Below are 22,502 nucleotides of genomic sequence, written 5' to 3'. Positions count from 1 at the left end.
CAATGCCTACGAAAGTGCTCGATATATGCTGTATTGAACCAATAAACTAACACAAACTAACTGTATCACCATAACATGATGATGATGATGGTGATAAAGAATGCATCTAACGTTTCGCTGTTCATTATAATAAAAAAACAGAGCATTAAACAAGCCATCATGCTCTTACTTTGAAATCATGCGGAAATGTCGTCATCAGCAGGCCATCACGTGGTTTCCGAAAATAACCGAGTTACACGAGTAGATTTTAGCTGAGACCAGAGGAAAGTTTGTCTCAAAATTCCGTGTGTGTAAAAAGACGATCCACAAGCAGAAATTTGAGATCCACGAGCAGAGAGTTGAGATCCACAAGCGCATTTTTGGTCGACAAATACAAAATGGATTCACAAATGCCTGATCGAAAGTTGTAAATGTTAAAGAGATATTCACAGATCTTTTTTTTATTTGTGAACATATTTAGCGTATTTGCAGGTCCGTTTTACATTTGCAAATTTATTTGTGAGTTTGCAAATCTTTTAAATGCATTTGTGGATTGTGTTTTACATTTCCAAATCACATATTTACACACAAATAATTTTTATGTTCACACAAATAATTATGAGACATATCTATGCCCATACTCTCGCTCCAGGAGAGATAGTATCTCGTGATGTCAGCTGTATGTGCTCTACCCAAAAGCAGTTACACTGTGAATGTTGGAATACACAGCATTTCAGCTTTCTCAAGAAGGTGCCAGTGGCAGTGTCACAGAGGCCAACGCAAATCCAATGGGAAGACACAGAGGTACTGGGGCAATGGTGTGTGCTCACATACGATAAGGATTTGTATCCAGGAATAATCCTAGCCGTGGATGAAACACAAGTTCAAGTCAAATGCATGCATCGTGTCGGACCAAACAGGTTCTTTTGGCCTGTTCGTGAGGATGTGCTGTGGTATATGTTTGATGGTGCTTGAGCTCATCCCGCCCCCTGTGACATCAAGACACATGGAAATTGCGAAAGAAGTGTGGGCCAGGCTTTCTGAATAAAGGATGAAGCAACACTTCACAAACAAATATTCAGAGTTCAACGTTATGTACTGAATATTAGTAGCCAAATTAGTAATCAAAATGAGTTACATTTTACATTATACATTTTATTAGGAATTGTTGTTACTGCTGACCATATGGAGTGATTCATTCCATTCATGTTTTTGATGAATTTGTGCTTGACGTTTTTTAAATATGATTTTAAATACTTCATGTTGTATCAAATGTTTTGATAGTTCAGCTGTAATTCAATTGAATTTCCATTTAATTGAATGCATAATCATTAATTACTCAGCTAAATAAATCCATACCATATAGAAAAATGTGTTGTCCTTTCAACCCTGTTATCATATTCAACCCCGTCATGCTGAGTTCAACCCTGTTATTTAATAGGTTTGTATTAATATTTTAGTGATATGAACTTAATATGAACTTTGAAGTGTTGTATTGTGTTTACAATGTACAAGATAATCAGACAAAAATATGAAACCTAAACAAAATTCTAAGTTGAATGCATATTTTTGATAACATTTGAAGGCCGATGTTGGATAAAGTTCTAATGATCTCCTTTTGCAGTCAAATGGTGAGTATTTAAAAAGAAAAAATCTACTTAACATAGGTAAACAAGGGACTTCTGAAAAAAAAGGCAAAGGCACCCGATTCAGAGAACCACTTCTTCTTTTCCACACGGTTCAAGATATGGTGATGATATCTCTCTACTCTGTGGTTTTTCTCAAAGCTGCCAACAGTGAACGTTTGAACATGGTCCTGCTCAAACTGCTCATATTCACTTTAACTTTTTATGAACTCGTTTTTTATTTGGATGCCAAGAAGATTTGCCCTAAAGGTAAAGTGTGACTTTCTTACTAAACTGTGCATAATGCCATAGAATATACTAATGTTTTTTTCTTACTACTTACTCCTCGTGTGCTTTTGAAATATGGCATCTATCAGCCGAAAGATAATCCTTCCCAATACTGCAAAGCTTGTATACAGGGTGATCACAGTAAGTGTAGAGGATTGGGTGTGATGTATTTTACAAAAAACTAAACAATAATGTGAAACTTCATATTATTTTACATACTTTGGCTTCATCATTTCAAATTAGGTTGGAATAGCAACTTTGCAATAAATTGATGAATTGATAATTCCAGTTGCAAATGTAACAAGGGATTTGGACTAAAGGTAAAGTGTGACTGTTTTACTAAACTGTGACTGCATAATGCCATAGAATATACTAATGGTTTTTTGCTTACAACTTTCTCATATTCCTCGTGTGCTTTTGAAATACTCAAAGGTCAGGAAGTAACTGTTGGCAGACCTCCTGCCCGTGAGCAGTGGTGTGAAAGCTGCCCGGATGGCATCTATCAGCCGACAGAGAATCCTTCCCAATACTGCAAAGCTTGTATACAGGGTGATCACAGTAAGTGTAGAGGATTGGGTGTCATGTATTTTACAAAAAACTAAACAATAATGTGAAAATTAGGTTGGAATAGCAACTTTGCAATAAATTGATGAATTGATAATTCCAGTTGCAAATGTAACAAGGGATTTGGACTAAAACCTGGAGGTACATTTCATCCAACACTGCATTCCAAATCTAAAGAAACCCAATATATTTGATATGTTTTTATGTATTATTTCTCCAGAGCAACCAGAATGTGAAGAGGGATTTTTCAGCTCAAGTATCAACTCACAGTGTCACAAATGGAAAGAGTACGTGTATTAAAATGTTTCAAATCTGTACACGCATTTTATTTAAAAATAAGTAATGTTAACTACATTGATGTTGACAGCTGCATAATTTATCCTTCATTCTAGATGTAAATCAGGAGTGAAGTTTGCTGGAGACAAGACCTCAGATGTCATATGTAATTTGGACAGTACACCCACCACATCACACAAAACAGTTGTTCTACTCACAAGATTAACATCCCACCATTCAAATGGGGGGGACAAAGCTTCAAAGTCGCATCCTGCCACTACCACCAAGACCACCACTTCCCGAATCAGCACCACCTGCACCACAGCTGCTCCAGGACACACAAGGGACAAAGGGCCCCCTCTCCATCCCTCAGATTCAGGCACCTACACTGGTGCAGGTAAACTATTTGTTGCTATCTTTTTATCGAACACAACCTCAGAAAAGCTAAAAATGAAGTAACCTTTCACTTGCTTTTTTAGGTGTGGTCCTCATCATGATTGGATTGCTCGTACTACTGACCGCTGTGATCTGCAAGCTGCACGTTAATCCTCAACCTGCAGTAACAAGTAGGTCACTGGATTCAAAGTAATGCGATACTGAACTTAAAGAATAGTTTGGGGAGAGTCATATGAGAACATTGACTGTGGTCATTGTACATGCTCACGTAAAAGTGAAGTAAAAGTAGTTGAAACTGTTGTGTCTCGTAAAATCTGTTAAATTCATGTATTTTAGTTCAGTCTTGTATCCCGTTTTATTTTGTAGTAACCTTTCCTTCTTGTTGCAGATCACCTCACTTGTGACGTGTTTTCCCTCCACTGTGATTGTCGACCCCACCCTGATTGTCTGCACCTGTGTCCCCTCAGCCTGCCTATATATAGATCCTAGGCTCGTTTGAGATGAGCGAGACCGACGCAGCAGACCTGCGCAATTGCGACATCCGCCTACTCAGAGTGATTCTCTGTTGTGCATTTCGCGCCATTTTTTCAGTAAAGATTTTCTTTTGTACTGTTTGTCGAGTCGTGCTTTTGGGTTCATACTGGTTTGCCTAGAACTTTGTACCGTATGGTATTACATTTTCATATACCGCAACACCTTTAAAGATGGAGACTGAAGAAATTTTGATTTATTTGTTTAAATACTTGAATATTGTCTGTATACTGTACCTTGGCTTGTAGCAAGGTGTATTAAGTTGCACTAGTTTCAAGGTCAATCATAAAAGTATTTCAATCTGCACTCTCTGTTTCAGGGACAGTGGGATTTGTTTACATTTTCAAACGGTGCTTTTGTTGTGATGTGGAATTAAAAGTTTGCACAATAATATGGTTTACATGTTGCTTTCTGATCCCTTCACCACATTAGACTCACGAGGGCCACCAAAACTATCCAGGTGTATTTACTACAGTGAAGAGTATAAGTACGCTAATTTGAGGTACTTGTACTTTGAGTATTTCCATTTTATGCTACTTCCTACTTCGACTCCACTACCTTTGACAGCTTTTTACAGATTCAGATTATTAACTAATACAAAATATAAATAACGGGTACATATAATTATAGGTCAAGATATCCAGCAGCATGTCAAATAATTAACATTAGCTCCACCTTTACCAGCTGTGATGAACACATTAATAATTATAATCCAGTCATTTCATACATATGGTTATGAAATGAGCCATTGCTCTTACTAATAATAATAATGTTATTTTGTACTTTAAATATACTTTTATGGTAATAATGTTGTACTTTTACTTAAGTATGATTATAAATACAGCACCGGTCGTACATCAGTATGAAATAATAACAAAGACACAGCAGGTAGCAGTTTAGAAAGCCTCTTTAATTGCAATAATACCAACATTTCACAACAATGATTCCAGAGGTGCAGAAAGACAGACATTACAAAATAATTGAGAATTTTTTTTTGGATTTCCTTTGCTGTTGTTTTTTTTATTTATTTTTTATTATAAGTGCGATCATTATTTGTATTCTTCTTAATCCGTGATTCCCAACAACAACAACAACACATTCCTCTCACTTCCCAGCAGTGTGAGCCGAAAGCACAGCCTGCGGAGGGGCGGGGGTAAACGTCCCCTAACTTCAGTAATAAGACTTCCCCACCACCCCCCCTTTACCTTCAACACAAACAACACTGATAGAGAGAAATGTAAAAATCAATGCATGTCCAGAAAAATGAGAAATCCCTACCCAGAATTCAGCTGCTGCATTTAAGGCCTTAGTGTGCGTGTGTGCACTCACTACCATGAGTCTTTTTAAAACTTAACGCAGTGGGTTTTTTTTTTTTATGGTCAAGGCTTTTTTTTTTTTTCTCAGTGCAAAAATTAAGAAAATTCAGCACAATCAAAACGCCTTCCGTAATTTTTTTTTTTTTTTTAAACTTGAAATCTGCCTCTGATTTTTAAGTTTCCGCAAGAAATGTGTGTTACATTTTTAAGCCCATAAGCGTAGTCACGAGTACTAACTGCAGCTAAATCAAGGAGGTAGATGTATCGTACTTTACTTCGTGTGAACAGATGAGTAAATGGGGAATTTGTAAAAGTGAAAAACCTTCCAAAAAATATTTGTAAAGTCGAAAGAAATTGCAAATTTAAATTCAAATATTCCACATTTCAGAATCCATTTTATGTATTTTTTATTTGTGGATTTTGTTTCTATAGAAGCCGATTAATTTAATATTTCTATACATTTCTTTTAATTTCATTTATTGGGTTTTTACTCATACATTTAGTATCCGTTCACAGAAATAACGTTGATCAAATCTACCGCCACGCTAAGTCGATAGGATACATTTTTCCGCGTATAACCCTTCATTATAATCTGAAGCGAGGGCGTAATAAGCACTTCCATTCTTAACCATTATAAAAACTTCTGCATAAAATACATTTTCTATAGATCGAGATATTACTTTGGTCCCCTTCCAGTAGATCGCTCTTCATTAACGTGTACTTCCTTCCTTCTTCAATTAGAAAAATAGATCCTGGATCAGGACTACCATCATTGGAATGTTTCCTTACAAAAATATCCTTTTTTTTTTTTTTTGTTTTCCCAGAGAACGAAACATGAAGCGAACGAAAACATTTGGCCCAAAGATAACGTGTGTGTGTCAGCATGGTGATTGTCCCGAGTTTACTGTGTGTGTTAAGGATGCATAGATTGTCACAGGACTAGGAGGAAATCGGTTTCTCTAGTTTTGTGTCCCTCTCCGTTCAGAAGTGTGTTAGTGTGTGTGTTTGTATTTTATGATGAGGGTGTTTTTAATGATGACTCGGGGTTTTTTTTTTTTAAGGCTTGGGGGACTCGGGGGCCTCGCTCTTGGTCTCGCTCTCCTCGTCGCTCTCGATGCCGGTGCGAGGCACGGTGCGGCGCACGGTGAACGGGAGTTCGCCACGTCTGGAACGGAGAGAAGGAAAAAAAAAAATAGAATTAAAACTCAAATGCCATTCTGCTTTTTATAGCACACGGTTGAAGCCGCAGTCCTCCAGCACGATGCAGTGGAGAGGTCAGACACATGAGATGCAACGGAGACAATAACAACAAGATTACAGCTGCTAACAAATGCTGGAAGACCATTAATACAGGCGCTACCAGCATCACAATCTAATCACACGTCTTCATCTACCCTATTATTTACTTACCCGTTGTTTTATTTAATCTCAGAATGTGTGCTTTTATGTCTGGATGTTGGGTTGCATACAAGTGGGCATATTTGCTTTATATGTGTTGCAATCAGGGGCGCGGGAAATCAGTCAGAGTTGGGGGTGCGGTGCTAGTGGAGCCTTGCAGCGGCGAAACTCAGGCGCGCTTACAGTCATATTAAATGCAGTCATTTAGCCACAGCTTGTGAGAGCAGCGCATTCATCGGTGTTCGTTGTAATGCTGCCAGTTTGTTGACGGCCTGTGTGTTGATGGGACTTCTCCTGCTCCCTAAATGTTTCCTCTGCCTTTCTCCAGTTGTTAAACCCTGCTTTCACAAAACTCCCATCCCTGATCTTGTCTGCACTGACGAGCTTCTTTTCTATAGCAGAGCAACAGAAGCAGCACACTGCATTATCACTTTCTCTTATATAGTGAAGCTTTTTATAAACTGCTTACTCTAAAACGCTAACTCAAAAATAGTAACTCAAAATAAAACTTTTGTATTGATTTGTTTAGTGAACATTTTGGCGTTGCAGTTGCAACTCTCCGCCAACAGATGGGGGTGCTGCAGCCTCCTCAGCCACCCCCCCCCCCCCCCGTTCCCGCGTCCATGGTTGCAATCGTCAATTATGCTTATGTTTAAATCCTGCTCATGTGCTCTTGTACGTTTTCTTTTAATGCCATCAACCTGCAGATTAAAATGAGCCTCCATCTCTAAACATAGCCCATGTACCTGCTGGACTCAAGGGCTCGTGTTGATTAATGTGTGCCTTTAAAATAAATAAATACAAATGTTCGTGTTGTTTCTCACCTGAGTTTGTTCTTCAGGGTGGAGACCTCTCGGGTCATGGAGTCCGTTGACTCCGTGGCGTCCTCCAGCTCTCGCTGCAGTTTCCTCCGGTTGGCGTTGGCCCTCTGAGCCTCCTCCTCCGCCTCCTCCAGCTGGCGCTTCAGCTGCTTCATGCGGGAGTTCAGCTTGTCCACCTGCAGAGACAGAGAGAGACACAGTATAATAATAATAATAATAATAATAATACTTAATTTTTAAGACTTTAACACATTAAAACAAAAACATATAGTTCACCAGAGGCAATAAATGACCTGAATGTGTTCACAGCAATTAGTCCAGTACCAAAACGGGCTCACAACAAATACGTGTCGATTCCAGTCTAGCACAAGAGGCTAGTAGATACATGTATACAACACATGTAGGGTCTATGTACATTCTATATATATGATTTAAAGCAGGGGTGTCAAACTCAAATACACAGTGGGCCAAAATTAAAAAATGGGTACTAGTCGAGGGCCGGACTGGTTCAATGTTTATTGCAGAACTTATTGAAATGAACTTATTGCACATATTAAACCTGGAACTAACAAAGCTTAAATCATTGCCTATAAAAACAACATTAAACATTAAATAATCAGTTGCATTCATTTCTTATGGCTCTATCTGCAGCTTTTCCAGAGTCATTTCTTATGATTACATTTCTCCACAGGCCAACAACAGCTTCAACAAAACTATTCCCCTCAAAGAGAAAACCAAACATGCCCTGTTGTCGTGAGAAAGAAAGTGCAGAAGGAAACATCCATGTCAACTCAGTGTGCTGCTCTGTGATGCTAGTTCAAGCCAGATACTTGGCATCTCATCTTGGGTGCAAGTTCATCAATGTTTGGGCTCAGGCTCTGAGCTGAGGAGACCCTCAGGATTGAGTGAAGGTGTGCGTGCAATATACCGGAGGGCCAGATCTAATAGTAATTAGAAATTATCCAGCGGGCCGGATTTGGCCCCCGGGCCTTGAGTTTGACACATGTGATCTAAATGATTATATGATGGAGCTCTGACCTGGTCCTTGTACTGCTCCGTGTTGCGTCTCTCGTCGTCCACCGTCAGGATCACCTCCTTCAGTTTCTTCTCGGTGCGTCTCACCAGCTTAGTGGCTCCCTGTCGCTCTCTGAGGGCGGAAACACAACGTCACACACTGGAGAGAAACACTGCAATATCAAAATGCCTCTACAGACACTGCTGTTTGTGTGAGACTTTGAGATGAGGCTTTCCATTAGTATTCAGGAAACATCTCGTTGGGAAAATCCTGAATGTCCTCTTCCAATCTGAGAGTAACATGATAACAAAGGTATCCCAACTGTAGCTGTGTTCATGACAGGATGTATGATTACCTAGAAGAGCATCAGGACTGTTTGAGGCATATGATAGCTATGTGATCAACATGATGATTCAGCCTCTATGGAGATAGACATATGACAAGCATGATCATTTCTGACGTGGAGCTAATCTGAAGTAAACATTGAATACTGCTTTCTATTCCTCCATCTTGTGACTGTGTAACTCCCTCTCTTGGATATCAGCATGTGAAGGACACTGTTCAGGAACTAGTTGATGCTCTGTATGTGATGACTACTTCCATTCTGGAGAGGATCACAGATACATGGATCCTGAGATTGAAGATCAAGCCGGGGACCAGTGAGATATTTCAAACACATCTACTCTATTATTAGTGTGTAAATAAAGCAGATTAAATGGTGTGACTGTTACCTGGTCTCCATGTCCAGCTGCTCCTCCAGCTGCACCACCTTGGCCTCCAGGGCGGCCATGTTGGCTTTGTACTTGGACTTGACGGTCCCCTCCAGCTCCTGCAGCTTCAGCTTCAGCTCCTTGTTCTGACGCTCCAGCTGACAGCGAGCGCCCTCCACCCGCTGACAGGTGCTGCGCTCAGACGCCAGCTCCACGTTCATCTGGTCGGACTGGAAACACAGAAAAAACACGAGTCAGACACTGAATAATACACAGAAGGAGCTGAAACTGTTATCACTTTGGGGGAATTCAATTCAATTTGTGTGAGTGTGAGAGAGTGCGTGAGATATAAATTAGCATTTAAAATAAAAAATAAATCTTGTGTTTGTCCACAGACCTGCAGCACGGCCTTCTTCAGCCGGTCGTTGGTCAGCTCAATGTTGCACTGCTCCTCCTCCAGCTCCTCCTCCAGCTGAGCGATACGAGCCTCAAGACGCCGCCTCTCCTCCACCACCTGAGCACTGAGGGGGAGAGAAGCTCGTCAGTAAAAGGTGTTGCACAAGAAAGGTGGACACATTAAAAAAAAAGACAAGTGACTTCGTTGCACCTCTCGTTTTACCGAGGTCTCACTTTGTTTAATATATTTCTTCCTACATTTCCCGAGACTAAAGTGGATTACACTTTCTACTTCTTCCATTTTCCAAACAGGCTGGTTCCTTTAGTTTGAATGTGTGTTTGGTGGCGTGATCATTATTATTTAGAGTCATTGCGTGCCTATTGATTTGAACACGATCCGTGTATCCATCATTTCCTGGTCTTCTCTAAAGAAGAGGGACCAATGAAAACGTTGTCATGTTGCCGTTGTTCAGCATGGAAACATTCATTAGCTAACAATGACATTATTGTTCTATTAAAGTGGACCTATCATGCTATATTTAAATGATATATTGTAGGGCCATACCTATATAAGGTATATTTATACGTTTCTGTTTTCAAAATACCAAACAGATCATGCATTTTAGCCATGCCTCATTTCGCTCTATGTGCCGTTTGCTGTCTACGGGTCTGATTCTGCTGACCACGCCCCCCTGCAGGAGAGGGGAGACGTGCTCTGATCAGCTGCTGGGCTGTCAGAAGAGGGGGAGAAAAAGAGATCTCCGTCCTCCGTGTTTTATTATATAGAGTCGTTATTCATTTGTTTTAAAGCTCAATAAATAACAAAGAAGACCTTTGACCGGCACTTTTCTAATTTTGTCCGGAAGATTTAAACTTTAACGGACATCTTGACCGGCGAAAGAAAACCTAACTGAAACTCTGCCGCACGGTCCCCTCGTTCCTTGGAAGAGGCGGAGAGGTGGGTGTTTGTCACCTGCTGGTGGACTAACCGGAGAGAATTACAGTGCTTGCCTCGACGGGGAGGGATTGCATTGAATTAAAGCAGCGGGAGCAAACGCTTGCCTCGGGGAGGGAGAAAAAGCCACAGCGGAGAATAAACAGAAGGGTAACCATGGTAACTATGGGCGGGAAGTCTTCTTCGCTGCTTTTGTGGCAGACTACAGCGCCACTTACAGGCCTGGCATATGTACTACAGCGTCTCCAGCGCTTTCGAACGGCAATGGCCGTGGCTGTCTCCTCCTGATAGGTGGAGAATTGGCCCAATAGCCGTAGCGCCACCGTCCTGACGTCAGGACAGTGTTCAAATCTGGATCAGTTTTTATCAGATCCGTTGCAGCCCCTTTTTTAGAGATTTGGGTATGGAGGAAAATAGAGAGGGTTGTGTTTTCTGACACTTGGTGAGTTCCCTGGAACACCGGGGACACATATTCATGTATAAAAGACGTACAAAAGTGCATTTTGCATGATAGGTCCCCTTTAATATAAAGGGAGGTCAGGTACTCTTTAAAACAGCTGCTAGTTATGGGTACTTTTTACTGAAGTACATTTCAAAGCTCATACTTCTTTACTTTTACTTGAGTAAAGAAGTTTAGTTAGTACTTCTACTTTCACCAGAGTATTTTTAAACACGAGTATCTGTACTTCTACTTGAGTAAAGGATGTGTGTACTTTTACCATCTCTGCTGTGTGTGTGTGTGTGTGTGTGTGTGTGTGTGTGTGTGTGTGTGTGTGTGTGTGTGTGTGTGTGTTAGAGGTCTTACTTCTTGCTGGCCTGGCTGTTGATCTCGTCCTGCAGCTCATCTCTCTCCTGCTGCGCCTGCCTCTTCACTCTCTCTGCAGCCGCCAGCTCCTGAAGGGGAGGAAGGAGAAGGGGGAGGAAGGAGAAGAGAAACAACGTTCAGTTTGTGCATCAAAGAAGACGGGGAGGTTAACGAGGAGGAGGAGGATGGGTGAGGCGTAGGCACACTGACCTCCTGCATCTGCAGCATCTCGGCCTCCATGCCCTTCAGCTTCTTCTCCGTCTCTTTGCTCAGAGCCAGGATCTCCTCTCGGGACATGCGAGTGTCCTCCAGCTCCCGGATCAGATCCTTCATCTGGGCCTGAGGACACAAGAGGAGTTCAACCGAGTGTAGCCTTTACTTCATAGTCATTTATAACTCTCTAAGACTAAGTGAAGTACTATTTTACTGTTGTAGCTATTTCAGGCTATTTTTAAATTGTATTTTATTATATACACGTTGCATCGTTGGAGGAGTTCGGGTCAGAAGATTGCCTTTTCTACACTGTAGCTTTTGTGCACATGACATTGAAACCGTTGAATCTAAATACTATGAATATTTTTCTAAGACTAACTGAAGTACCATTTTACTGTCGTCTAAATACCGTATGTACCGTTCAAAATGATTACAGTAACATATTGGTTATACGTTTTGAGTGTCATTGTAACCATCACACTGCTGTAATTCATAGTTCCTATTTAACTAAGACGAGCGGCTCACCTGCAGTTTCTTCAGCTGCTTCAGGGCTTCGTCTCGGTTCTTGTTGGCCATGTCGATGCCGGCCTCCAGCTCCTTCAGGTCCAGCTCCAGCTTCTTCCTGGAGGCCACGGCTGCAGAGCGCTGCTTCCTCTCGTCCTCCAGCTCCATCTCCATCTCACGCACCTGGAGGAGGGACGGAGGTCAGCCATTCGCAACGAACAAGAAACGGTGACGTGCACTTTAAAGATTTAGATTAAATGTAGTCAAAAGTCAACTTAATTGTCAATCTTTCAGTTTGTGTGTACAGACGGAGAGATCGAAATACCGTTTCCCACAATCCTGGATATAAAAATATGTTTAAAAATATGTATATACCTAGTTTTAATTATAAGTATATTCGTTCCTCTCTGCTTGTCGTTATGGGCAAGTGTTACTTACGTTTGTTGTAAAGAAATATAATAATAATTTCAATAAGTAAGTCCTATAAAAAAAAGGACTTACTAGAAAAAAATACTAAACTTTATAAATAACAAAAATATAAAAACATATATAAAATAAAAAATAAATAAGAAACTCAATAAAAAAAATAAAAGTTATTAAATACTAAATAAATTATACATATTTTTTTTTTTTAATTCTACAGTAAATATATACATGTATACAAAAATAATATATATTTACATGTATTAAAAAATAAGTCTATAAAACTAAAATTCAATAAAAACAAATGTAAACAAAAAAATAAAGTCTATAAAATACTAAATAAATTATATATATTTTTAATTCTAGAGTAAATATATACATGTATTAAAAAATATATATATATATATATATATATATATATTTACATGTATTAAAAAAATAAGTCTATAAAATTAAAATTCAATACAAAAAAATACACAATAAATATTATATCTTTTACATTTTTTTTTAATTCTATAACCGACCTGTTTGACGAGCGCTCTCTTCTTCTCCTCGCCCATCTCGTCCTTCCCGGACAGGTCTCTCTCGTACTGAGCCTTCATGGCCTGCATGTTGACTTCCAGACGCAGCTTGGCGTCCTCCGTGCCCTGCAGCTCGTCCTCCAGCTCCTCCAGCTGCGTCCTCATCTCCTCCAGCTGCTGGTCCATCGCACGCTTCGCCTTCTCCAGCTCGTGCACCTGAGGAAGAGGAGGAGGAAGAGGAAGAGGAGGAGGAAGAGGAAGAGGAAGAAACGGGTTGATCACCAGGTAGGTTAACACATACGAGGAATTGACTTGGTGTCGGTCATACAAGTAAAACACAGATTAAAAACTATTTGAAGAAAATGATCAAAGTCAACTTTCAATGTGTGTACAGACGGAGAGATCGAAATACCCTTTCCCACTATCGCAAATATAGAAACAAATATATATAAAAATAACGGCTATAATAACATTAAAATATATATAGTAAAAAATAGCAGTTTGTGATGAACGGACCACACATCAGGAATAAAGATTTTCCTTTTTCCATAAATCCGTTTTGAAGACTTGTTTCAGTCCATCATGGATCCATTACATTTGGTGAAGCAGATCATCCGTTGTACTTTCCCTCAGTCTCTGGACATTAGTAAGTGATCTCCAGTCAACACTTCGCTGATAACATCCACATCATATTCCAATTACTTGTCTATAGATTCTTCTTACACTATTGTATCCGTGTTATTGTGTTGCTCTGTTGAGGAGCCTTGAATCTGAATCTGGACACTCACGCTCTTGCCGACGTCGTCCTTTGAGGAGACGAGGTCCTCCATCTCGGCGCGCAGCAGCTTGTTGTTGCGGTCCGTTTCCTCCTTGACGTCCATCAGAGTGTCCAGCTCTCGGGTCAGAGCCAGAGCTCGGGTCTCCTTCTCTCGGGCCTCGGCTTCAGCTTTGTCTCGCTCCTCTGCGAAACGAGCAGAGATGTTCTTCTCCTCGGCCAGCATCTACAGGAAGTCAAGAGGACAGAGTCAGAGCTCATTCTAAAATGTCTAACATGCCTTTTTGGACTTCGTAAAACCTCATAAGCAGTTTTTTTTGTTTCTTTACATTAAATTATCAAAATCTAACCGGAAAGGCGAATCGTCAATTCTTTATCAAAAATATGAGCTTCATTTTTCAAATTTTCATTTACAAGATACTTTTTTTTTTTTACCCAGACACGCATTCAAACTAAAGGAACCAGCCTGTTTGGAAAATGTAAGAAGTAGAAAGTACAGGTATTTGTGTTCAAAATGTAAGAAGTAGAAAGTACAGGTATTTGTGTTCAAAATGTAAGAAGTAGAAAGTACAGGTATTTGTGTTCAAAATGTAAGAAGTAGAAAGTACAGGTATTTGTGTTCAAAATGTAAGAAGTAGAAAGTACAGGTATTTGTGTTCAAAATGTAAGAAGTAGAAAGTACAGGTATTTGTGTTCAAAATGTAAGAAGTAGAAAGTACAGGTATTTGAGTTCAACATGTAAGAAGTAGAAAGTACAGGTATTTGTGTTCAACATGTAAGAAGTAGAAAGTACAGGTATTTGTGTTCAACATGTAAGAAGTAGAAAGTACAGGTATTTGTGTTCAACATGTAAGAAGTCAAAGTGGTCAGAAAAATAAGTAGTGGAGTAAAGTACTGATACCAGAAAAATGTACTTAAGTACAGTAACAAAGTATTTGTACTCCACTACTTCCCTCCTCTGGAGACTAATAAAGGTCTTCTGGTTCTGATTTGTTTACTATAAGTGTATCAAATGTTCCGTCTTCATACCTGGTCAAACTTCTTCTGCTTCTTCTCCAGGTTGGAGACGATCTGCCGCAGGTGGTCCTGGTCCACCAGCAGGTCGTCGAGCTCCTGCTGAACGCGAGTCTTTGTTTTGTCGAGCTTCTCGAAGGCGGCGCACTTCTCCTCCATGCGCTGGTTGGAAGCCTCCAGGTCTCTCTGGTATCTCTTCTTCGCCTCCTCCGCCGTCTCCAGAGACCCTGCGTCCGTCTCCACCCTCTTCTTCATCTCCAGGAGCTGCAAGGAGAGAGAAGGAGGAGTCAAGGAGAGTTATTAGATTCAAGCTGAATGCAATAAGTCACTAGCAGAAAGTGTGAGTGTCTTCATGTGTTGTCTCTTCTCACCTGAGCCTGGACGGTCATCAGCTGCTTCTCCACGTTCCTCTTGGCCTCCTCCTCCTCCTCCAGCTGGTCCTTCAGGTTGTTCTGCTCGTCCTCCAGCTGACGCAGCCGGGTGCTGTGAGACAGTTTCTGACGCGTCTCCTCCGTGAGAAGCTCCTGTTGGAAACAAGGGCATGGGAAGATGAATTATATGAAGCAGCATCAGAGATTTTCATATCTAAAAATACATGAATCCCAGGACAAGAAGTGAAGGATTTAACTCCCAAACACTCAAACGTCTTGTTATGTTTCTTATGCTGCGTTCACACTGGACGCGATGTGAATATTCGCTTCGCTCTAAATGCTCGAGTTTCACCGCGGCTTGCAGTTTGTTTTATCGCGTCATTCAAAACAGACATACCGTTGACGGACAGTTGAGGTTGTTTACACTTCCATGCAAGATCGTTGGTTATTTCTGTCCTTGACTATGGAGGACATAACAACTATTGCTGCTTTGTACCTTCTGTGGAAGTCCTACAAACGTAGAAACAAACGCCGTCGTGTCTGGGTTCACAATGTAATCAAGCGTCGCACACAGTTAGGTGAATATCATTGTTTGATTAAGGAACTGCGCCTGGATGACTGCCGTTTCCAACGGTATTTTAGGATGACCTGTGTCCAGTTTGAGGATCTTTTAGCTTGGGTTGGTGTCAGGATTTCCCGGATGGACACAAACTACAGGCGTTCCCTCTCAGCTGCGGAGCGCCTGTCCATATGTCTCCGGTAAGTTGCTTTTTTATTAGCGTGTTAATATAAATATTTAATGAATCTTGCACGTCATGGTGAATCAATGCAACAGCACTATGCGGTCCCGGTAGATATACGACATTGTATCGTATATCTCCGGGAACCCACTCACAGCCACAACGATCATCTCTTCCATCTTAACTACAACTGATCAACAGCAGGAGGGACGTCAGAGGGAATCCCAACGCTGATTAGCTTTCGCGAGAACGCGTCACGTGAATTTGACGCTCGAGTTGAAAAAATTGAACTCTCGCGTTTGACGCGGCCCCCTTCAATCGCGAGATTCGCGCCGCGTCCACCGCTTCATGCTCGCCGTCGGAGCGAAATCGCGTCTGTCCGCGTCTCTGCATTGACTTTACATGTAATCGCGCCGCCCCCAAACATCGCATCGCGTCCGGTGTGAACGCAGCATTAGATGATTGAGCTTCAGTGTGCATAATAACGAGTTTGAAACAAAGTCTGTTTAATTTATCTGCTGAAAGGAGGAAAGTGTCTGTGTTGAAAAGGGATTAACTTACTTACTGTAAAGTTATAACTTTATAAAAAGGTGTTTAAAAAGGCCAAAAACGGGACACTACAGGTGAATAGGGTAATTTTTTTAACTTAAAGATATCAGCTAGAAATGTCTCCAGTTAATTACTTGCATTAAGACAATTGTTTTTTGTATTACAAGTTTTATGAAATAGCATGTTTAAAAATGCAAAGGAGCCATCATCTCATTAAGTATGCGCATATTTTAATACATTTCAGGAACACAAATCTGAACATTGGATAAAGCCAGGTTCAAAATTCTTGTTTCATTTTGTAGTCATATTAGAATCTAAAGTATCTACAGAAGGGATTTTGGATATCTCTTTTTATCACTCCATAAATCAGAAAATACTGTCAACAGCCCTAAAATATCAATTTTCGCCATGTTTTTAGGTATAAAATGTTATATAATTCAGGCTATGAATGATATACGACCAAACCCTTCTGTAAAAACCTTCAGAATATTGATAGGAATATAACTGGAAGGTTTGGTGTATGTAAGTGCTACTGAAGTGGACATTTCTCACTCGGAAGAGAAACAACTTTTTTTGAGAAAACGACCTTTCAAGATTGCTGTGAAGCGCTACCTAAACCCTCCTGTTATCTGGATGACAGCTTGCGCCTCGACGCACTCCGTGAAGGTATTTCATGGTCGGGATAATTCGTTTTTTGTATAACCTTGCTTTGTGCAAGTGACAATTGTTGTCGTCTTTTCTGCGAACGTTTTTTTCGCTGTTCTTTTGCCATTTTGAGATTTAAATTTCCAGCGGAAAGCTAAACCAGGAAGTGTTTTAGCACACCACGTGACGCATCTGAACGAATCACGTTGTCAGAAATTGACACCAGCCAATGAGATTTAGTTTCTTGGTTTAAGACCCCTTTGCACTTTCACGATTGGTTGCTGATACAAAGGAAATGACCATATTTGGATCTGATGAGATTGTGCAGGAGAGACAGAGCTTTCCAACGATACCTCTGATCACATGGTGCAAACAGCGGTCGCGGTACTTTATGTTACGTTAGAATGCTAACTTTTGGTGAATTTAGGAGAAATCTACAGACGCAAATAGGCAAACTATTGTAAAAATAAACACTTAAATGTGTATTTTGTACATTTTCCTTCCAAAAGCCTGAAAGAAAACATGGTATGGAATCAAAATGGCACAATCTCAAAATTGACCAGTGCATGAAAAACAATGTTTTTGCCTGCCGTGTCTCGCCTTAAGAGACTACGATAGAAGTTTGTACTCGGAATGAAACCGGCTGATGTATAAATACACAAAGAATGAATTGTGTTTGTATCTACGGTCATTTTGTTAAAAGCATCTGAAGGAAAGGAACGTTTGATTTATCTTAAGACCACGGTAGCCTCGTCGCTTAACGGCTAGAGGAGTATAAGCATTGTGTGTGTGTATGTGTGTGTGTGTGCGCATGTGTGTGTACCTGAATGTCCTGCAGCTGGGACTCCACGACAGAGCAGTCTTTAGTGGCCTTGATGGACTTCCCCTCCACATCGCCCAGCAGCATGCTCACACTCTCCAGTTCAACCTGGAGACACAGGACAGAAAATAATTAACCCTGACCCCAGAAGTGCTGAGATTCACTTCCTGTTTAAGACTCATATCATCGTATCGAAGGTGTTAACATTCATCGGTTTGCAACTTACAAATTATTTATCTAATATATCATATTCCATTTACTTGTATATAGACTCTTCTTGCACTATTTCTATTTTATTTGTATTTACTTTCACTATTTGATCCGTTTTATTTGTTCTATGTCCTATATATATATATATGTTGCACTGTTGGAAGAGCATGTGACTTCAGTTTTTCATTGCCATTTCTACACTGTAGCTGTTTGGAAAATCCTGAATGTCCTCTTCCAATATGAGAGTAACATGATAACAAAGGTATCCCAACTGTAGCTGTGAACATGACAGGATGTATGATTACCTAGAAGAGCATCAGGACTGTTTGAGGCATATGATAGCTATGTGATGAACATGATGATTCAGCCTCTATGGAGATAGACATATGACAAGCATGATCATTTCTGACGTGGAGCTAATCTGAAGTAAACATTGAATACTGCTTTCTATTCCTCCATCTTGTGACTGTGTAACTCCCTCTCTTGGATATCAGCATGTGAAGGACACTGTTCAGGAACTAGTTGATGCTCTGTATGTGATGACTACTTCCATTCTGGAGAGGATCAGAGATACATGGATCCTGAGATTGAAGCTCAAGCCGGTGACGAGAGATATCTTTCTAACAGTAGCAGTAGTTGTATTAGTAGTTGTGGTGTTAGTAGTATAAGTTGGAGTAGTAGTAGTTTTACTAGTAGTAGTTGTATTAGTAGTAGTAGTTGTATTAGTAGTAGTAGGAGTAGTATTAGTAGTAGTAGTAGTAGTATTAGTAGTAGTAGTTGTATTAGGAGTAGTAGTAGTAGTAGTAGTATTAGGAGTAGTAGTATTAGGAGTAGTAGTTGTATTAGTTGTAGTAGGAGTAGTAGTAGTGGTAGTAGTATTAGGAGTAGTAGTAGTATTAGGAGTAGTAGTAGTAGTTGTATTAGGAGTAGTAGTGGTAGTAGTATTAGGAGTAGTAGTGGTAGTAGTAGTATTAGGAGTAGTAGTTGTAGTATTAGGAGTAGTAGTAGTATTAGGAGTAGTAGTAGTAGTAGTATTAGGAGAAGTAGTAGTAGTAGTATTAGGAGTAGTAGTAGTAGTAGGAGTAGTATTAGGAGTAGTAGTAGTAGTAGGAGTAGTATTAGGAGTAGTAGTAGTAGTAGGAGTAGTATTAGGAGTAGTAGTAGTAGTATTAGGAGTAGTAGTATTAGTAGTTGTATTAGGAGGAGTAGTAGTAGTAGTAGGAGTAGTAGTAGTAGGAGTAGTAGTAGTAGTAGTAGTAGTAGTAGTAGTAGTAGTAGTAGTAGTAGTAGTAGTAGTAGTAGTAGTATTAGGAGTAGTAGTAGTAGTGGTAGTAGTAGTAGTTGTATTAGGAGGAGTAGTAGTAGTAGTAGTAGTAGTAGTATCAGGAGTAGTAGTAGTAGTATCAGGAGTAGTAGTAGTAGTAGTAGTAGTATTAGGAGTAGTAGTAGTAGTAGTAGTAGTAGTAGTGGTAGTAGTAGTGGTAGTAGTAGTAGTTGTATTAGGAGGAGTAGTAGTAGTAGTAGTAGTAGTAGTAGTAGTAGTAGTAGTATCAGGAGTAGTAGTAGTAGTAGTATCAGGAGTAGGAGTAGGAGTAGTAGTAGTAGTATGAGTAGGAGTAGAGTAGTAGTAGTAGTAGTAGTAGTATTAGGAGTAGTAGTAGTAGTATTAGGAGTAGTAGTAGTAGTAGTAGTAGTAGTATTAGGAGTAGTAGTAGTAGTTGTATTAGGAGTAGTAGTAGTTGTATTAGGAGTAGTAGTAGTAGTAGTAGTTGTATTAGGAGTAGTAGTAGTAGTAGTAGTAGTAGGAGTAGGAGTAGTAGTAGTAGTATTAGGAGTAGTAGTAGTAGTGGTAGTAGTAGTAGTTGTATTAGGAGAGTAGTAGTAGTAGTAGTAGTAGTAGTAGTAGTAGTAGTAGTAGTAGTAGTATTAGGAGTATTAGTAGTAGTGGTAGTAGTAGTAGTAGTTGTATTAGGAGTAGTAGTAGTAGTAGTAGTGGTAGTTGTATTAGTTGTATTGGGAGTAGTAGTAGTGGTAGTTGTATTAGTTGTATTGGGAGTAGTAGTAGTAGTAGTAGTAGTGGTAGTTGTATTAGTTGTATTGGGAGTAGTAGTAGTAGTATTAGGAGTAGTTGTATTAGTAGTAGTAGTATTAGTAGTAGTAGTAGTAGTAGTAGTAGTAGTAGTAGTATTAGTAGTAGTAATGCTCTGTGTGTGATGGCTACTTCCATTCTTGAGAGGATCAGAAATACATGGATCCTGAGATTGAAGCTCAAGCCGGGGACCAGTGAGATCTTTCTAACACTAATGCACAAATGACAATAAAGCGTTGAATCTTGAATGTTTGTACCTGAGCTTTGGCCAGCTTCTCGGCCTGCTCCAGCCTCTGCCTCTCGCTCTCAGAGAACTTGAGCTGCAGCTCCTGGACCGATCCCTCGGCCTTCTTCCTGCGGTGCTCAGAGTCGCCCTTCCCCTGCATCAGAGTCTGGATCTCGATGGCCAGCTCGTTCCTCTCCGACTCCAGAGCCTGCTTCGCCTTCTCCATCGACACTTTGTTCTGCGGGGGACAGGGAGGAGTGTTTTATTATTTTGTATTTCTTAATCGTTTAACCTTTACTAGAATAATGGCATTTTTATTACTATTATCTTTTTATTTGTATTTCTGTTGTACCTATATGTATAATGCCAACGTGTCTTACCCTCTTAGCTTGCTCCAGCTGCTCGTTGAGCTCGTCGAAGGCCTGGCCATGTTTCTGCCTCACCTCCCCCAGCTGCTGCTCGTGGACTTTGGCCTCGTCGTCCAGAGTCCTTTTCAGATGAGTGACCTCGGTCTCACGCTTCGACCTGAGAGGGGAAACGGGGGTTCATCTCAAGAAGTACAACAGGCTCATAAGTGCCCATTGAGTTAGAGCAGGTAGAGACAGCGGGGCACTTTCTCTACTCGGGGTCTGGATTTCTATTTTTTCTTTCTTCAAAGTGCTGCTAATAAATTCATAAAATGTAATACGAATTAATAACTCAAACTTTGTATGAAATGACCATATCATTTGCAGTGGCCTAGTTCGTTAAAGGTCCCATGTCATGCTTTTCTGGTTATTACCCGTCCCCTTGTGTGTTATGAAGGTTTTTCTGCATGTAAACGGTCTGCTGAGTCACAAACCCTCAAAGTACACCCTGTAGCGAGTAAAACTCTAACACAGAAAAGACCTGTCTATGCTGCCCCAGAACGCCTCGTTGGACATTTCTCATTTTCCATTGTTTGCTTCCTGGGTTCTGTGACGTAACCATACCCAAATGGACCAATCCGGAGCCGTTACGTTAAGTCCGCGGATTGGTCCATTCACACACACACAATCTTTTCTCAGCCTGAGACAGCGGGACGCGGCGAGGCTGCGAGTGAGCACACAGACAGACTCACAGCCAGGCTGCGGGTGTGTGTGTGCTCGGGCTGGTTTCGGGCTGGGTTTCGCTGTCTCTTGAAACTACTTAAAAAACGAAAGGTATCTTACAATTAAAATCTTCCCTTCTTTTTGTTTTCTTATAATAACCCATACGTTTTATGAAATTGTTAAACATGTCAGCTGTTGTTCTGTAGATGTGAAAACCAAATGCTGTTGGGCACTTTTCTCGCTTTGCACAGCCTTTCATTATGGTATAGTGCATCATCAGTGTGCTGTACCTGAGCTCCTGCTGGGTGGCGGTGGAGTCTATCGTGTCCTCCAGCTCCGTCTTCAGCGCCTCCAGCTCCTCCCCCAGGTCTCGGCGGTGTTTCTCTGCCTTGGTGCGAGCCTGCCTCTCCAGATCCAGATCCTCCTGCAGCTCCGACAGCTGAGCCTCCATCTCTCGGATCTTCTTCTGGGCCAGGTTCTTCTGAGCCGCCTCCTCCTCGATCCTGAGGGAGGAAGAGGAGGGAGGAGAACAATGAGTGAAAGGAGCAGAGGGGGGGGTTCATACAATATCTGTTTTTTTATTCCATTTCTATGTAAATACTGTTATCTTTTTTATATTTTTCTAGTTCTGTGTTCTTAATTTTAGTTTTTACTTATGCACCATGACACAAAGTCACATTCCTCGTGCCAACCTACCTGGTAATAAACCCGTTTCTGATTCTGATTCATTTCATTACAATAACATGCAATACTGATGTGAACAATGTTTACTAGTGATGGGAATTATGGCTCTTTGAAGGGACCCGGATCTTATGGCTCCGTTCCTTTCAAAGAGCCGTTTTTTTAAAGGGGGCCGGGTTAATAGGTTTATCTGTGAAATAATCACCAGGATAATGATTGACTGTATTGCAAGACCTAATGTCAATAATCGGCATTGTAAACATGACACAAGGTGGCGCCATATCCATGTCATTCATGTCAGTGAATGCACTTTGAATTTACCCTCTGTACATGTTAAGTAAATAAAGTTGTCTTGCCTTGAATGAAATTCACGCAACTCTTAATACGAGATACTGTGTTTTAAAGTGGCGATGGAGATTATTTGTTGACCCTGCTTTAAAGGATATTTTGCCTTTACAAATGGTGCGCTTTATCACTGCCTGGGTTTAAAGGAATTCTGATTTCTGGTTATACTGCTAATAAAACACAACTATGAATCTAAAGTCAAAATACAATCAAAGTTTAAAATGAATGAAT

At 40.5% G+C, this 22,502-nt stretch overlaps 1 protein-coding gene and 1 pseudogene across 3 annotated transcripts in view; one reads left to right on the top strand and one right to left on the bottom strand.

Moving 5' to 3' along the window:
- Window positions 1–1,789: 1,789 nt before the first annotated feature.
- On the top strand, window positions 1,790–3,669 carry LOC117480001 (annotated as a pseudogene).
- Window positions 3,670–4,548: 879 nt separating this feature from the next.
- Window positions 4,549–22,502, bottom strand: part of LOC117480000 (myosin-9-like) — a 58,540-nt gene continuing 40,586 nt past the window's right edge. For 2 of the 3 annotated variants that reach the window (XM_034127140.1, XM_034127137.1), the window contains exons 25-40: window positions 21,536–21,748; window positions 20,556–20,700; window positions 20,207–20,413; window positions 17,654–17,758; window positions 14,897–15,049; window positions 14,541–14,789; window positions 13,525–13,737; window positions 12,740–12,952; window positions 11,814–11,975; window positions 11,286–11,414; window positions 11,076–11,164; window positions 9,317–9,440; window positions 8,941–9,149; window positions 8,233–8,341; window positions 7,198–7,370; window positions 4,549–6,140 (exon numbers count right to left, since the gene is read on the bottom strand). In XM_034127140.1, coding sequence (XP_033983031.1) covers window positions 6,032–6,140; window positions 7,198–7,370; window positions 8,233–8,341; window positions 8,941–9,149; window positions 9,317–9,440; window positions 11,076–11,164; window positions 11,286–11,414; window positions 11,814–11,975; window positions 12,740–12,952; window positions 13,525–13,737; window positions 14,541–14,789; window positions 14,897–15,049; window positions 17,654–17,758; window positions 20,207–20,413; window positions 20,556–20,700; window positions 21,536–21,748 — 2,602 coding nt within the window. In that variant the 3' untranslated portion in view covers window positions 4,549–6,031. The remainder of the gene's footprint in view (window positions 6,141–7,197; window positions 7,371–8,232; window positions 8,342–8,940; window positions 9,150–9,316; window positions 9,441–11,075; window positions 11,165–11,285; window positions 11,415–11,813; window positions 11,976–12,739; window positions 12,953–13,524; window positions 13,738–14,540; window positions 14,790–14,896; window positions 15,050–17,653; window positions 17,759–20,206; window positions 20,414–20,555; window positions 20,701–21,535; window positions 21,749–22,502) is intronic. The other variant, XM_034127139.1, reaches the window with a different exon arrangement.

This window comes from Trematomus bernacchii, unplaced genomic scaffold, assembly GCF_902827165.1.
Source record: "Trematomus bernacchii unplaced genomic scaffold, fTreBer1.1, whole genome shotgun sequence".
Classification (NCBI taxonomy): domain Eukaryota; kingdom Metazoa; phylum Chordata; class Actinopteri; order Perciformes; family Nototheniidae; genus Trematomus; species Trematomus bernacchii.
The sequence above is the reverse complement of the archived record's forward strand: the minus strand, read 5'-3'. Positions and strand labels throughout refer to the sequence as shown.